Below are 17878 nucleotides of genomic sequence, written 5' to 3'. Positions count from 1 at the left end.
GCGTCCAGATGCTGTAGGGTGAAGTGGAGGGCCATGTTAACTGTATCGTCCACAGACCTGTTGGCTCTGTAGGCAAACTGAAGGGGGTCCAGGAGAGGGTCTGTGATGGCTTTGAGGTGTGCCAGGACCAGGCGCTCAAAAGACTTCATTACCACAGATGTAAGGGCGACCGGTCTGTAATCATTTAGTCCTGTTGGCCTTAGCTTTTTGGGCACAGGGATGATGGTGGAGGACTTGAGACAGGCTGGTACATGGCATGTCTCCAGGGAGGTGTTAAAGATGTTGGTGAACACCGGAGACAGCTGGTCAGCGCAGTGCCTGAGGGTGGCTGGAGAGACAGAGTCTGGCCCGGCTGCTTTGCGTGGATTCTGCCTCTTGAAAAGTCTATTAACTTCTCCCTCCTGAAGGGAGATAGTCGTCTCTGTAGTATTGGTGGGGGATGGGGCCTCTTGGGTCGGAAGGGGTGGTTCAGGACAGTCCAATTGTCTTTCAAATCTACAGTAGAACTCGTTCAGGTCGTTGGCTAGGCGGGAGTCGTTAGTGGTGTGGGGGGCTCTGGGTTTGTAGTTGGTGATCTGCCTGAGCCCTCTCCAGACAGAAGCAGCGTCTTTTGTAGAGAACTGGTGTTTTAGTCTCTCTGAGTACAGTCGTTTAGCCTCTCTCACCGCTTTGCTAAACCTGTTGTTCGACTCCTTGAATCTGTCTCTATCTCCACTCCTAAATGCTTCCTCCTTCTCCAACCTCAACCTTCTGAGCTTTGCTGAGAACCAGGGCTTATTGTTGTTAAAGTTCACCCTGGTACGTGTTGGGATACAGCAGTCCTCACAGAAGCTGATGTAGGACGTCACAGCCTCTGTGAGTTCATCCAGACTATTGGTAGCAGTCGTGAACATATCCCAGTCAGTACAATCTAAGCACGCCCGCAAATCTTCCACAGCCTCACTGGTCCACTGTTTAGATGTCCTCACAGCAGGTTTACAGAGTTTTAGTTTCTGCCTGTATGCAGGAATCAGGTGGACCATGGCATGGTCAGTGTCCTAGTGCTGCTCGGGGGACGGCGTGGTAGGCTCCACTGACTGTAGTGTAGCAGTGATCCAGAGTGTTCCCTTCTCTGGTTGGGCATTTAATGAATTGTATGTATTTGGGGAGTTCGTGGCTGAGATTACCTTTGTTAAAGTCGCCAAGTACGATAACCAACGAATCTGGATTTGCTCGCTCCACACTCAGAATCTGATCGGCGAGCATGCGTTGGGCCTCTTTAACCTGAGGACAAGGCGGCAAATAAACTCCGACCAAAATGAGCGACGCGAACTCGCGAGGCGAGTAAAACGGTTTACAGGTTATAAAAATTGATTCAAGGAGTGGAGAACAATGTTGCAGAATCACTGTGACATCTACACACCAGCCACTGTTAATGTAAAAACAAATACCACCGCCTTTCGTCTTGCCGGAGAGTGCTATGTCACGATCCGATCTTACAAGATGGAATCCTGCTAGTTGTAGCGAAGTGTCCGGAATCAAATCACACAGCCATGTTTCCGTGAAGCACAATGCAGAAGCTGAAAGAAAGTCTTTGTTTTTTACCATCAGTAGCTGAAGTTCATCCATTTTGTTGTACAGTGAACGTACATTGGAGAGGAAAAAGCTCGGCAGCACTGTTCGGATTCCGCGTCTGCGTAGCCGTACTAGAGCCCCCGACCGTTTACCCCTTGGGCGGCGTTTCGTTGCTTGAGCAAAGCCTAGCGCGGCATTGACTAGAATGCCTACTAATTCTGCCGCTGGAAGCAGAAAAGTAGGAATTAAATCCACAGGAGTTGTTTCCCTGATATTTAAAAGTTCGTCTCTTGTTAGAGAACTCCGAAAATCTTGGCAAAACACTGAATTGACAGACAAAACAAGACAAAACAGGGCGCACCGACCGGCTGAGGCTACCATCATCAGCGCCATCTTCGCACCAGGACGGGTGTACTGAACAGCAAGACTCTCTCACCAGCACTGGTGCGTTGAACAGTAGGCCCCTCTCACCAGCATGGGAGTGGTGAACAGCAGGCCCCTCTCACCAACACGGGTGTGATGAACAGTAGGCCTCTCTCACCAGCATGGGAGTGAACAGCAGACCCCTCTCACCAACACGGGTGTGATGAACAGCACGCCCCTCTCACCAGCACGGGTGTGATGAATAGTAGGCCTCTCTCACCAGCACGGGTGTGTTGAACAGCAGGCCCCTCTCACCAGCACGGGTGTGTTGAACAGCAGGCCCCTCTCACCAGCACGGGTGTGTTGAACAGCAGGCCCCTCTCACCAGCACGGGTGTGTTGAACAGCAGGCCCCTCTCACCAGCACGGGTGTGTTGACCAGCAGGCCCCTCTCACCAGCACGGGTGTGCTGAACAGTAGGCCCCTCTCACCAGCACGGGTGTGTTGAACAGCAGGCCCCTCTCACCAGCACGGGTGTGCTGAACAGTAGGCCCCTCAACACGGGTGTGCTGAACAGCAGGCCACTCTCACCAGCACGGGTGTGCTGAACAGCAGGCCTCTCTCACCAACACGGGTGTGCTGAACAGTAGGCCCCTCAACAGCAGGCCCCTCTCACCAGCACGGGTGTGCTGAACAGCAGGCCCCTCAACACGGGTGTGCTGAACAGCAGGCCTCTCTCACCAGCACGGGTGTGCTGAACAGCAGGCCTCTCTCACCAACACGGGTGTGCTGAACAGTAGGCCCCTCAACAGTAGGCCTCTCTCACCAGCACGGGTGTGCTGAACAGCAGGCCTCTCTCACCAACACGGGTGTGCTGAAAAGCAGGCCCCTCAACACGGGTGTGCTGAACAGCAGGCCTCTCTCACCAGCACGGTTGTGCTGAACAGCAGGCCCCTCTCACCAACACGGATGTGATGAACAGCAGGCCCCTCTCACCAGCACGGGTGTGCTGAACAGCAGGCCGCTCAACACGGGTGTGTTGAACAGCAGGCCCCTCTCACCAGCACGGGTGTGCTGAAAAGCAGGCCCCTCAACAGCAGGCCTCTCTCACCAGCGCAGGTGTGCTGAACAGCAGGCCTCTCAACAGCAAGCCTCTCTCACCAGCAAGGGTGTGCTGAACAGCAGGCCCCTCAACATGGGTGTACTGAACAGCAGGCCTCTCTCACCAGCACGGGTGTGATGAACAGCAGGCCTCTCTCACCAGCACGAGTGTGTTGAACAGCAAGCCCCTCTCAAGACAAAACTGGACAAAACAGGGCGCACCAACCGGCCGAGGCTGCCATCATCGGCGCCATCTTGGCAGTAAATAAATACATGTATAATCTCAATTGAAAAAGAGAGATGATATCGTGATCCTCTCAGCCGATAATGGCAATGCCACGGTCATCATGGACAAAATCACATAGAACAATAACAATTCAGGAGCTACTTAATGATGGTAGCTACACAAAAAATTTAAAGAGATCCCACCAACAGCCTCGTTACAAAAACGAACAGCATCATCACTGATTCAGCTTCATTAATTGAACAGACCAAAACGGTTTTCCTTAAAACCTTCTGCTGCTAGACCACCCAGATTATATGGCTTACCAAAAATCCATAAAGAAGGTACACCACTCCGTCCCATCGTCTCCACCATTGGCTCACCCACCTACGAACTGGCCCGATATCTGAGACCTTCAGCCATTCACTGGTAAGACCACCTCTTCTGTACTTAACTCAGCTCACCTGGTATCGTCAATGAAAGACATCTCACTGTTCCCAGGTGACTTACTCGTCAGTTTCGATGTAGTTTCTTTGTTCACCAAAGTTCCTGTGCCCGATACCCATTGCAATCATTGAGGATTTGGTCCAACGAGGATTGAATGCCGATGTACCGGCCCTGGCGAGACACTGCCTCACCAATACTCACCCGGAATGGAACATTCGACAAACAAGTTGAAGGCACCCCTATGGGTTCTCCCTTATTACCGGTTGTGGCCAATGTTTTCATGGAAAATTTTTGAGACGGACGCCATCCAGGCATCCACTCTACGTCCGTCCTTGTGGAAGAGCTATGTGGATGACACGTTTGTCATCTGGCCACATGGCCGACCGGCTCAAAATAAAATTCCTCAACCACATCAATTCCATAAACCCAGCCATCAAATTCACCACGGAGGTAGAAACGGATGGCATGCTACCTTTCTTGTATGTCTCAATCAAAGAGAGACCAGATGGCTCAATGAACCATTCTGTCTACAGGAGAGTAACCCAGACTGACGGCTACCTAAAACCCGAATCCCAGCACCATCCATCCCGGAAGAATTTCCTCGTCAAAACGCTACACCACAGAGCTCAGTGCATCTCCGGCCACGAACGCCTGACCAGTGAACTCAAAACACGTACACCAAGCCCTCAAGGCGAATGGATTGTCTGACTACACAATCCGCAAAGTAGTGGTACCCCAAACTTTCGCAGTTCTTAAAAATTCTCTTTTCACACCATCAATATGTAAACTCCCCCCCCCCCCCCGCGCCAACCGGCATGTGCACCCGCATGTACACCATTCATCATGCTAAGTCGGCCAATCAAATGCTATTTTTTTACGCTAATTCCTTTGTCAAGGCACCTTGTTTCCTCGCACACAGCTTAAAGGTCGCGGTCTGAGCGTGGCTGTGTTTCACTCCAGCTCTGTCCTCGAGACAGCCCGGTCCCTTCACCTGATGAAGGCCGCTTGTGTTGTGGCCGAAACGTCGTGATTTTTGTTGTTTTATTTTTTTAACCTACGTGACTTTACCGAATAGAACCAAAGAGTACGTGAGGAAGGAGCCATCTGAGGATCCAATAAAAAACATCACCCTGCCATACATAGCAGGGGTAACCAAAAGGATTTCCAAAATCATGAACAAACACAAGATCCAGGTACGATTTAACACAGTACATAAAATTCGCGATCTGATCCCATCTGTGAAAGACAAGATTCCTGACATGCAATATCCCGGCGTCTACAAACTAAGCTGTGTCTGCAGTTACATTGGGGAAACTAAGCGACGTGTCTCGGACCGTGTTCGTGAGCAGAAGGCAGATTTGGTAACACGGTAGGACCAACGCTTCTACCGTGGCTGATGATTATTTTAATACTACGGCTGGCTCACACGAAGTTGATTTCTCTAAGACGATGGCCATCAACAAAGATTCGTTCATGAAGCCATCCATATACACAGCAGACACAATTTCAACCTATGTATAGTGTAGTGTATGGTGTAGTGTATAGTGTAGTGTATAGTGTAGTGTATCGTGTAGTGTATAGTAGTGTATAGTGTAGTGTACAGTGTATTGTATAGTGTAGAGTATAGTGTAGTGTATAGTGTAATGTATAGTGTAGTGTATAGTGTAGTGTATAGTATAGTGTAGTATATATAGTGTAGTGTATAGTGTAATGCATAGTGTAGTGTGTAGTGTAGTGTAGTACACTAGCACATCACACTGGTGGGTTAGCGAGCCAAGCAACAACATTTGCACTCTGGACACCGTGACATTTCGCCAGCAATCACAACAACCAGCTTCGTCAGGCGACAGCCACATTTGTGCATTTATTCATTCACACAATCTAACCCGGCTGATATCGGCTCGCCGAAAACCAACAGCGTCAAACTACGAAAGTGCTGCGGCATCGCGGGAGCGGCCGATGAAACTGGCCGGGTTCGGGGAGAAATAAAAAAACCGAGACGCTGGCGTGGCGCACGAAGGCTCACGGCGTTGTACGCGCCTCGTGACGCCGCCTGTCGCCCCGACAAAACAATAATATAAACACGCGGAACTCCCTCTCGGTGCCGGACGTCGCGACGGACCGTGCCAATGTCGCCGCTCGTTGACCCCCGGCCACGCGAGGGAGAATTTAAATTCTCCCCCCACCCCCCACCCCACCCCCCTCTCCCTGGCTCCCTGGCACGACGCCCAGTCGCCTCCCGTCCAGCGGCACACCAACGCCGGGGGAAAGCGCTGGGAGGTGAGAGACCGTCGCGAAGACTAAAATAAAATAACAAAAACACTGCGTCCGGTTAACGGAGAGCTCTTTCGTAAAACAAAATTCCCACCCCCACCCCACCCAAAAAAAAAAAGTGAAAAGCCAAACTCGGGGCACCGATTGTAACCGGCACGAGGCAAATATCCCCCAATGCTGAAAAACATCGCTCAGTTGGGATCAAACAACAACAACAACAATTCTTCTTGGTTCTTTCGGGGGGGGGGGGTGTTCACCCGCTCGCGAAGCGACAATCCCCGGCGTTGCCGCCGGCAACCACGGCAAGGTGGGGCACGGCAAGGTGGAGCACGGCAAGGTGGAGCACGGCAAGGTGGAGCACGGCAAGGTGGAGCACTCTCGCTCCCCCCCGCCCCCCACCCCGAGCCGCTTCTCAAAAATCTTCCTTCCACTCCTCGTCGTCATCTTCGTCTGTGAAAACCTGCGGGGGTCGGAATAAATTAGAGAGACGGTGACCGACCCCACCCCCACCCCCCACCCACCCACTGGGGTGGCCAGAAGCGGATCGCTCACTCAGCCTAAGCAGGAGCATCGGTGATGTGGGCGGACACTCACTCGCCGCTCGCTCACCGCTCGCTCACCGCTCGCTCGCCACCCACCCCTCCTCACCGTGTAGTCGTAGCTGCCAGCTCCGCTGTCTTGGTGCTGAGGCTGCGGTGGCAACTCGTGCAGCTCCATATCCGCCGTGTTGCCACTCTCTAGCGTTAGCAACTACACACGGAGCATCCCCACAACACGCACAGTGTGTGGTGAGTCTGTGGGTCTCTGTGTGGTGAGTCAGTGGGTCTCTGTGTGGTGAGTCTATGGGTCTCTGTGTGGTGAGTCTGTGGGTCTCTGTGTGGCGAGTCTGTGGGTCTCTGTGTGGTGAGTCTGTGGGTCTCTGTGTTGTGAGTCTGTGGGTCTCTGTGTGGTGAGTCTGTGGGCCTCTGTGTGGTGAGTCTATGGGTCTCTGTGTGGTGAGTCTGTGGGTCTCTGTGTGGTGAGTCTGTGGGTGTCTGTGTGGTGAGTCTGTGGGTGTCTGTGTGGTGAGTCTGTGGGTCTGTGTGGTGAGTCTGTGGGTCTCTGTGTGGTGAGTCTGTGGGTGTCTGTGTGGTGAGTCTGTGGGTGTCTGTGTGGTGAGTCTGTGGGTCTGTGTGGTGAGTCTGTGGGTGTCTGTGTGGTGAGTCTATGGGTCTCTGTGTTGTGAGTCTATGGGTCTCTGTGTGGTGAGTCTATGGGTCTCTGTGTGGTGAGTCTATGGGTCTCTGTGTGGTGAGTCTATGGGTCTCTGTGTGGTGAGTCTGTGGGTCTCTGTGTGGTGAGTCTGTGGGTATTATTTTGGCAATCGTCATCAGGAGGAGAAACGAGGGGTAAGAAAGCTGCTGAGCAGGCAGCAGGCTGTTTTAAAGTTTTAAAGTTGGGTGTAGCCCAAGGGTCATAAACAAAGTGGGCACAACATTACCGAAAGACCCAAAGAAAATTAATTCCTGCAGTCACGAAAGCTTTAGGTCGAGTCTAAGTGTGTCTCTATATATACACTACACTATACACTACACTACTATACACTACACTATACACTACACGATACACTACACTACACACTACTATACACTACACTACTATACACTACTATACACTACACTATACTATACACACTACACTAGTATACACTACACTATACACTACACTATACACTACACTATACACTACACTATACACTACACTACACACTATACACTACACTACTATACACTACACGATACACTACACTAGAATACACTACACTATACACTACACTACACACTAAACTATACACTACACTGCACACTACACTATACACTACTATACACTACACTATACACTACACACTAAACTATACACTACACTACACACTACACTATACACTACACTACACACTACACTACACTATACACTACACTATACACCCCTCTGTGTCCTGGCGGTGTGCCACTCACGTAGCCACGGTCGCCCTCCGCGTTTCTCCGCGGTGCCTTGGGGAGAGTGGGGGAATCCTCCCTGCACGCATGTGGGTAGTGAGGGGGTAGTGGGGGGGGTGGTGAGGGGGGGCACAGCGGCAGGTCGTCACAAAGATGACCCCGCGGGCACCGCCGACGTCCGCCCCACGTCCGAGAGAAGCGAGCGACTCACGTGGGGCCCCAGGGCTCCTGCCAATGCTGCTGCTGCCGGCGGCGTCGGCGGCGGTAGAGCAGCAGCAGCAGCAGCGTGGCCACCAGGGCGAGGGACACGGCGAGGATCGCGGCCGGAGCGGCCCAGCTGGCCCGGCCCGCCGCCGCCGCCTTCTCTGCGTGGCACAACAACGATCCCCCACGTGGCGTCAGCATGCCGCCGTAGCACGACGACAACAACCGCCGCGATGACCACACGCGCCAGGCTAGGTGCGCTTTGAGGCTCGTGGCGCTCGCACCCGGGCGTTGCGGGTCGAGGGAGCGAGACGAAGGGACGGACGGAGACAAAGTCTCCCCCATAAAGGCCCCGGCGGACTGTCAGGGCGGGTGCCGTTAGCGAGTATCAGCAGCTGTGAAGGCCGTGATTGTGACAAACGAGGGGATGGGTGGCCAGAACAGGGAAACACACACGGACACACACACGGACACGCACACACACACACGGACACGCACGCACACACACACACGCACGCACGCGGACACGCACGCACACACACACACACGCACACGGACAGACAACCATGCACACGCACACGGACAGACACGCACCAACACACGTGCATGCACGCACAAACGTACACGGACACACACACATGCAACATTCAGAGATGCGAACAAACCTGTTCGTGTGTCCAGTTGCCTGTTCAGACCGAAAGTCGTGAGTTCAACCGGCGTGCAACAGACGGCGGTGGTGGCGTCTACATCGGTAGAACGTGAAGATCCAGTGTCATTTACATCTGTAGAACGTGAAGATCCAGTGTCATTTACATCTGTAGAACGTGAAGAACCAGTGGCAGAACGTGAAGAACCAGTGGCCTCTACATCTGTAGAACGTGAAGAACCAGTGGCAACTACATCTCCAGAAGGTGAAGAACCAGTGGCATCTACATCTCCAGAAGGTGAAGAACCAGTGGCATCTACATCTGCAAAACGAGAAGAACCAGTGACATTAATATCAACATAATACGAAAAACCAGTGACATGTACATCTGCAGAACGTAAAGAACCAGTGCCATCTACATCTACAGAATGTGAAGAACCAGTGGCATCTACATCTGCAGAACGTGAAGAACCAGTGGGATCTACATCTGTAGAACGTGAAGAACCAGTGGCATCTACATCTGTAGAAGGTGAAGAACCAGTGGCATCTACATCTGTACAACGTGAAGAAGCAGTGGCATCTACATCTGCAGAACGCGAAGAACCAGTGGCCTCTACATCTGCAGAACATGAAGAACCAGTGGCATCTACATCTGCAGAGCGTGAAGAACCAGTGGCATCTACATCTGCAGACAGTGAAGAACCAGTGGCATCTACATCTGCAGAGCGTGAAGAACCAGCGGCATCTAATCTGCAGAACGTGAAGAATCAGTGGCATCTACATCTGCTGAACGTGAAGAACCAGTGGCATCTACATCTGCAGAGCGTGAAGAACCAGCGGCATCTACATCTGTAGAACGTGAAGAACCAGTGGCATCTACATCTGCAGAACGTGAAGAACCAGTGGCATCTACATCTGCAGAACGTGAAGAATTAGTGGCATCTACATCTGCAGAGCGTGAAGAACCAGTGGCATCTACATCTGCAGAGCGTGAAGAATTAGTGTAATCTACATCTGTAAAAGGTGAAGAACAAATGGCATCTACAGCTGCAGAACGTGAAGAACCAGTGGCATCTACATCTGCAGAACGTGAAGAACCAGTGGCATCTACATTTGCAGAACGTGAAGAACCAGTAGCATCTACATCAGCTTTGGGTCTCTGTGAGTCTATGGGTCTCTGTCTGAGAAGTCTATGGGTGTCTGTGTGAGTAGTCTATGGGTGTCTGTGTGAGTAGGCTATGGGTGTCTGTATGATGAGTCTATGGGTCTCTGTGTGAGTCTATGGGTCTCTGTGTGAGTGGTCTATGGGTCTCTGTGTGAGTCTATGGGTGTCTGTGTGAGTCTATGGGTCTCTGTGTGAGTAGTCTATGGGTCTCTGTGTGAGTAGTCTATGGGTGTCTGTGTGATGAGTCTATGGGTCTCTGTGTGAGTAGTCTATGGGTATCTGTGTGAGTAGTCTATGGGTGTCTGTGTGGTGAGTCTATGGGTCTCTGTGTGAGTAGTCTATGGGTCTCTATGTGAGTAGTCTATGGGTCTCGGTGTGATGAGTCTATGGGTCTCTGTGTGAGTCTATGGGTCTCTGTGTGAGTAGTCTATGGGTGTCTGTGTGATGAGTCTATGGGTCTCTGTGTGAGTCTATGGGTCTCTCTGTGAGTAGTCTATGGGTGTCTGTGTGATGAGTCTATGGGTCTCTGTCTGAGTCTATGGGTCTCTGTGTGAGTAGTCTATAGGTCTCTGTGTGAGTAGTCTATGGGTCTCTGTGTGAGTCTGTGTGTCTCTGTGTGAGTAGTCTATGGGTCTCTATGTGAGTAGTCTATGGGTCTCTGTGTGAGTCTGTGGGTCTCTGTGTGAGTAGTCTATGGGTCTCTGTGTGAGTAGTCTATGGGTCTTCTTTGGTTCTTTCGGTAAAGTCACGTAGAATGAGAATAAAATAATAAATTTATCAAATAAAAAAACGCAATAAAATTCTCACGACGTTTCGGCCACAACACAAGCGGCCTTCATCAGGTGAAGGGACGAGACTGTCTGGAGGACAGCGCTGGAGCGAACAAAGCCACGCTGAGATCGCAACCTTTAAGCTGTGTGAGAAGAAACAAAGCGCCTTGACAAAGGAATTAGCATAGAATTTAGCATTGAAATGGCTGAGTGATTAGCTTGTGACTGGTCACAGAAATGGCTATGTTAAAGTCAAAGCATACACATCCACAGAAGCACCCCTTGACTAAGGAATTAGCATAGAATTTAGCATTGAAATAGCTGAGTGATTAGCTTGTGACTGGTCACAGAAATGGCTATGTTAAAGTCAAAGCATACACATTCACAGAGGCACCTAGTACAAATCAAACAGGATAATTTAGCATTGAAATAACTAGGAGAATTTAGCATTGAAATAACTGAGTGATTAGCTTGTGACTGGTCACAGAAATGGCTATGTTAAAGTCAAAGCCTACACATCTGAGCAATTCACAGTAACTGGGTATACACTACACTATATAATGAATACTACATAGTAAACCAATAAAAAACTAAAATATAAATTACCCCGATGTTATCCATAAACTCTATATTCTCCAATCAGCTAAGCTACCAACAATAAGTCGTTATATATCACAATGCTATATGGCGAAAAAATGGGTGGATTCTTACCCTCAACTTTAGCACCACTGATAGCTACGAGCCCCGTTCAGACTGACGAGTTCATCCATGGTCGGAACAGAGGAGGGGGAGAGAGACAGCTGCGCGGCGCTGTTAATACTCCATGTTGTAAACCATACCATTAACCGTGGTGTGATAGGTATTAAGAGTCAATGCCAGCGAAAGAGCTGCGGTCTGAAGGTCATCGTAAAATACAATGAATTAAGAACGGAAATGGTTTAAAAAATCTTTCCAATGGTTACTAAGCCAGAATCCATCTTCTCGGTTGAAATTGTCTCTGTGCTTGTATATGTGAATGGCCTCATGAACGAATCTCTCATGGTTGCCGGTTGGTTTGGAAAGAACCTCCGTCTTGGAGAAGTCAATGTCATGTGAGCCCACTGAATTATAACAGTGATCTGCCACGGCAGAGGAGTTCGTTCTACCGTGTTTCAAGTCTGCTTTATGTTCGCAGATGCGGTCCGAGATATGTCGTTTGGTTTCTCCAATGTAGCTACTACCACAGAGGCACTTTAGTTTGTAAACGCCCGGGCACTGTATGTCTGGAACAGCATCTTTTACAGATGGAACCAGATCACAGATTTTACGTACTGTGTTGAATCGGACCTGGATCTTGTGTTTATTCAGGATTTTGGAGATCTTTTGAGTGACCCCTGCAATGTAGGGTAAGGTGATGGTTTTGAGTGGCTCCACAAGAGGATCCTTCTTCATGACTGGAGTGATGGCTTTGCGGATTGTGTAGTCGGAGTAACCATTAGCCCTGAGAGCCTGGTGTACGTGCTTGAGTTCACTGGTAATGTGTTCCTGGTTGGAAATGCATTGGGCTCTATGGTATAGAGTCTTGATGAGGAAGTTCTTCTGGGATGGATGGTGGTGGCAATCCGGTTTCAAGTAAGCATCTGTATGGGTAGCTTTCCTGTAGACAGAGTGGCTCATTGAACCATCATGTGTCCTTTTAATTAAGACATCCAAAAAGGGTAATTTGCCATCTTTTTCGACCTCCATGGTAAATCTGTTGGCTGGGTGTATGGAATTGATGTGGTCGCGGAATTGGTCTAGAGCAGGCTGGCCATGTGGCCAGATGACAAAGGTGTCATCCACGTACCTCTTCCATAAGGTCGGGCGTAGAGTGGCAGTCTGGATGGCGTCAGTTTCAAATTTTTCCATGAATACGTTGGCTACAACCGGAGATAGGGGGGAGCCCATTAGGGTGCCCTCAGTTTGTTTGTAGAAAGTTCCATTCCAGGTGAAGTATGTGTTGGTTAAGCAATGTCTCACCAGGGGGGGTACATCAGTATGCAGTCCTTGATGAACCAGGTCTTCAATGATAGCGATGGTGTCAGGTACCGGGACTTTGGTGAACAAGGACACCACATCAAAACTGACAAGCAGGTCGTCTGGGGACAGGGAAATGCCTTTGATTGTCAATACCAGGTGAGTCGAATTTAGTACCGCAGAGGTGGTTTTTTCCAGTGAAAGGTCGCAGTATATCAGCAAGAAAACGTGCCAGTTTATAGGTGGGGGAGTTGATAGTAGAGACGATGGGACGTAAGGGTGTATCTTCTTTGTGTACCTTTGGAAGGCCATATAATCTTGGTGGTCTGGCAGCAGAGGGTTTCAACAAGAACTGTTTGGTCTGATCAATTAATGCTGTTGAATCGGAGATGATTTTGTTCGTTTTGGTAACCAGGCTGTTGGTGGGATCTCTTTTTATTTTTGTATAGCTGCCATCGTTGAGTAGTTCTTGAATTTTGTTGTTATATTCTGTTTTGTCCATGATGACAGTGGCTACCATGAGAGATTCGTTCATGAGGCCATTCACATATACAAGCACAGAGACAATTTCAACCGAGAAGATGGATTCTGGCTTAGTAACCATTGGAAAGATGTTTTAAACCATTTCCGTTCTTAATTAATTGTATTTTACGATGACCTTCAGACCGCAGCTCTTTCGCTGGCATTGACTCTTAATACCTCTCACACCACGGTTAATGGTGTAGTTTACAACATGGAGTATAACAGCGCCTCGCAGCTGTCTCTCTCCCCCTCCTCCGTTCCGACCATGGGTGAACTCGTCCGTCTGAACGGGGCTCGTAGCTATCCGTGGTGCTAAAGTTGAGGGTAAGAATCCACCCATTTTTTCGCCAGATAGCATTGTGATATATAACGACTTATTGTGGTAGCTTAGCTGATTGGAGAATATATAGAGTTTATTGATAACATTGAGGTAATTTATATTTTAGTTTTTTATTGGTTTACTATGTAGTTTTCATTATATAGTGTAGTGTATACCCAGTTACTGTGAATAGCTCAGATGTGTAGGCTTTGGCTTTAACATAGCTATTTCTGTAACCAGTCACAAGCTAATCACTCAGTTATTTCAATGCTAAATTCTCCTAATTATTTCAATGCTAAATTCTCCTGTTTGATTTTCACTAGGTGCCTCTGTGAATGTGTATGCTTTGACTTTAACATAGCCATTTCTGTGACCAGTCACAAGCTAATCACTCAGCTATTTAAATGTTAAATTCTATGCTAATTCCTTTGTCAAGGGGTGCCTCTGTAGATGTGTATGCTTTGACTTTAACATAGCCATTTCTGTGACCAGTCACAAGCTAATCACTCAGCTATTTCAATGCTAAATTCTATGCTAATTCCTTTGTCAAGGCGCTTTGTTTCTTCTCACACAGCTTAAAGGTCGCGATCTGAGCATGGCTTTGTTCGCTCCAGCGCTGTCCTCCAGACAGTCTCGTCCCTTCACCTGATGAAGGCCGCTTGTGTTGTGGCCAGAACGTCATGAGAATTTTATTGTGTTATTTTATTTTATCAATTTATTATTTATTCTCGTTCTACGTGACTTTACCGAAAGAACCAAAGAAGATGAATCCTTGCAGTCACGAAAGCTTTAAATCGAAATTTAGTCTATGGGTGTCTGTGTGAGTAGTCTATGGGTCTCTGTGTGAGTAGTCTATGGGAGTCTGTGTGAGTAGTCTATGGGTCTCTGTGTGAGTAGTCTATGGGTGTCTGTGTGAGTAGTCTATGGGTGTCTGTGTGAGTAGTCTATGGGTCTCTGTGTGAGTAGTCTATGGGTCTCTGTGTGACTAGTCTATTGGTGTCTGTGTGAGTAGTCTATGGGTGTCTGTGTGAGTAGTCTATGGGTCTCTGCGTGAGTAATCTATGGGTCTCTGCGTGAGTCTATGGGTCTCTGTGTGATGAGTCTATGGGTCTCTGTGTGAGTAGTCTATGGGTGTCTGTGTGATGAGTCTATGGGTCTTTGTGTGAGTAGTCTATGGGTGTCTGTGTGAGTAGTCTATGGGTCTCAGTGTGAGTCTATTGGTCTCCGTGTGATGCGTCTATGGGTCTCTGTGTCAGTAGTCTATGGGTCTCTGTGTGAGTAGTCTATGGGTCTCTGTGTGATGAGTCTATGGGTCTCTGTGTGAGTAGTCTATGAGTCTCTGTGTGAGTCTATGGGTCTCTCTGTGAGTAGTCTATGGGTCTCTGTGTGAGTAGTCTATGAGTCTCTGTGTGAGTCTATGGGTCTCTCTGTGAGTAGTCTATGGGTCTCTGTGTGAGTAGTCTATGGGTGTCTGTGTGAGTCTATGGGTCTCTGTGTTGAGTAGTCTATGGGTCTCTGAGTGAGTAGTTTATGGGTCTCTGTGTGAGTAGTCTATGGGTCTCTGTGTGAGTAGTCTATGGGTGTCTGTGTGAGTCGTCTATGGGTCTCTGTGTGAGTAGTCTATGGGTCTCTGTGTGAGTAGTCTATGGGTGTCTGTGTGAGTAGGCTATGGGTCTCTGCGTGAGTAGTCTATGGGTCTCTGCGTGATGAGTCTATGGGTCTCTGTGTGAGTAGTCTATGGGTGTCTGTGTGATGAGTCTATGGGTCTCTGCGTGGGGCAGTGCCAATCCTCACCGATGACAGAGAGGTTGACCCTCCCCTCGAAGTTGCCGTGGGGGAAGGTGGCCACGTGGCAGAGGAAGAGACCCCCGTCGCCAGCCCGCACGTCCAGCATTTCCAGCGAGACGTCGCCGGGAGGCCCCCCAACGCGGAACCGAAGTCGGCCCGCGAGGGACGAGTTGGAGTACGCCGTGCCGTGCAGCGGGCTGAGCGTGGCCAAATTGGCCCCCGCCCAGACGTCGTCACGGGAGGCCTTCAGCCAGTTGGCCTGCACCACCACCACGGCCGCACCCCACAGGACGCAGTGCAGCAGCGCCACCTTCTGGCCGACGACCGCCATGACCTGGCCGTCCGTTTCGACACCCACACCAGGGGCTGGGTGGGAAGACCACACAGACACCCATAGACTACTCATAGAGACCCATAGACTACTCATAGAGACCCATAGACTACTCACGCAGAGACCCATAAACTACTCACACAGACACCCATAAACTACTCACAGAGACCCATAGACTACTCACACAAAGACCCATAGACTACTCACACAGAGACCCATAGACTACTCGCACAGAGACCCATAGACTACCTGCATAGAGACACATAGACTACTCACACAGAGACCCATAGACTACTCACACAGAGACCCATAGACTTCTCACGCAGAGACACAAAGACTACTCATAGAGACCCATAGACCACTCACATAGAGACCCATAGACTAGTCACACAGAGACCCATAGACTATTAACACAGAGACCCATAGACTACTCACGCAGAGACCCATAGACTACTCATGCAGAGACCCATAGACTACTCACGCAGAGACCCATAGACTACTCAGAGACCCATAGACTACTCACACAGAGACCCATAGACTACTCACACAGAGACCCATAGACTACTCACGCAGAGACCCATAGACTACTCACGCAGAGACCCATAGATTACTCACGCAGAGACCCATAGACTACTCATAGAGACCCATAGACTACTCATAGAGACCCATAGACTACTCACACAGAGACCCATAGACCACTCATAGAGACCCACAAGGCTACTCACACAGAGACCCAATTCACATGCACAAAAATACCTCTCACTCATTCACCCAGCCACCCACTCACCCACAGTGCTGTGTGGTGGAGGGACAGAGACACACGACAGTGGAGACCACTCCCCTGCCTTCCACCGTGGGAAGTCGGCTACCATTCTCACGCGGACGCAGTACTCATCCTCGCGTCCCGGCAGAAGCATCATTTGGTGTTGGTACCGGCATCCGATGAAGCGCTCCTGGCAGTAAGCATCATCATCATCAGTAGTAGCAGCAGTAGTAGCAGCAACAGCATCATCATCAGTAGTAGTAGCATCATCAGTAGTAGTGTCATTGGTAGTATCATCCTCATCAGTAGCAGCATCACCACCCACCCACTCAACCACACACATCTCCCGCCACAACCTCCCGACCCCCGTCACAACTCCGGCAACCTCTCACCGTGCGTCGAACGCCGCCTCTTGTCGAGATGTCAACCTGATGGTGGAACTCCACGTCGTGGGACACCAGCGTCCTCAACCCACGCCCGACGGAGACCAACAACGACAGCTTCCACACCTCCGGCTCTCGGTCAACCACCGCCTCCAACTCCCCAGCCTCCCCAGGACCATCGTCGTCGAGGTTGTCGCCATCGACCTCGACCTCGTAGTCACGGCGGTCACCGTCACCGCCGTCACGGCCATCGTCATCGTCGTCGAAGTCGTCGCCATCGACCTCAACGTTATAGTCACGGCGGTCGTCATCACCGCCGTCACGGACATCGTCATCGTCGTTGTCGTTGTAGCCATCATCGTCGTTGTCTTCATCGTCACCCACAACACCGCACTCCTCATCCTTCTCCTCCTCACCATGACCATCGCCCTCCTCCTCCTTCCCCAGCATCAGTTTTTCGAGCCTCAGGGTGAACGACGGAGCGCTGAGCACAGCTGAGACACGGGAGAGGGGGGGTCATGGCGAGGGATGTTTGTGTGATCTCCCCCTGTCCTACAGAGTGTGTGGAGTTTGTGTGATCTCCCCCTGTCCTACAGAGTGAGTGAGTGGAGTTTGGGTGATCTCCCCCTGTTCTACAGAGTGAGTGGAGTTTGTGTGATCTCCCCGTGTTCTACAGAGTGAGTGGAGTTTGTGTGATCTCCCCCTGTTCTACAGAGTGAGTGGAGTTTGTGTGATCTCCCCGTGTTCTACAGAGTGAGTGGAGTTTGTGTGATCTCCCCCTGTCCTACAGAGTGAGTGGAGTTTGTGTGATCTCCCCGTGTTCTACAGAGTGTGTGGAGTTTGTGTGATCTCCCCCTGTCCTACAGAGTGAGTGTGAGTGGAGTTTGTGTGATCTCCCCCTGTCCTACAGAGTGAGTGGAGTTTGTGTGATCTCCCCCTGTCCTACAGAGTGTGTGAGTGGAGTTTGTGTGATCTCCCCCTGTCCTACAGTGAGTGAGTGTAGTTTGTGTGATCTCCCCCTGTCCTACAGAGTGTGTGAGTGGAGTGTGTGTGAT

At 50.1% G+C, this 17878-nt stretch overlaps 1 protein-coding gene across 1 annotated transcript in view; it reads right to left on the bottom strand.

Annotated features, from left to right (window-relative positions):
* Positions 1-6199: 6199 nt before the first annotated feature.
* The window catches only part of LOC142915391 (uncharacterized), a 38381-nt gene continuing 26702 nt past the window's right edge, over positions 6200-17878 (bottom strand). The window contains exons 4-11 of the mRNA XM_076061223.1: positions 16833-17317; positions 16465-16630; positions 15353-15712; positions 8807-9109; positions 8149-8302; positions 7956-8016; positions 6610-6711; positions 6200-6421 (exon numbers count right to left, since the gene is read on the bottom strand). Of these exons, the coding sequence (XP_075917338.1) occupies positions 6374-6421; positions 6610-6711; positions 7956-8016; positions 8149-8302; positions 8807-9109; positions 15353-15712; positions 16465-16630; positions 16833-17317 (1679 nt within the window). The 3' untranslated portion in view covers positions 6200-6373. The remainder of the gene's footprint in view (positions 6422-6609; positions 6712-7955; positions 8017-8148; positions 8303-8806; positions 9110-15352; positions 15713-16464; positions 16631-16832; positions 17318-17878) is intronic.

Source organism: Petromyzon marinus, unplaced genomic scaffold (genome assembly GCF_048934315.1).
Source record: "Petromyzon marinus isolate PM22_M1 ecotype Great Lakes invasive population unplaced genomic scaffold, UKy_Petmar_22M1.pri1.0 PM_G_Scaffold_30, whole genome shotgun sequence".
Taxonomy (NCBI): Eukaryota; Metazoa; Chordata; class Hyperoartia; order Petromyzontiformes; family Petromyzontidae; genus Petromyzon; species Petromyzon marinus.
This window is presented reverse-complemented; position numbering and strand designations above follow the sequence as displayed.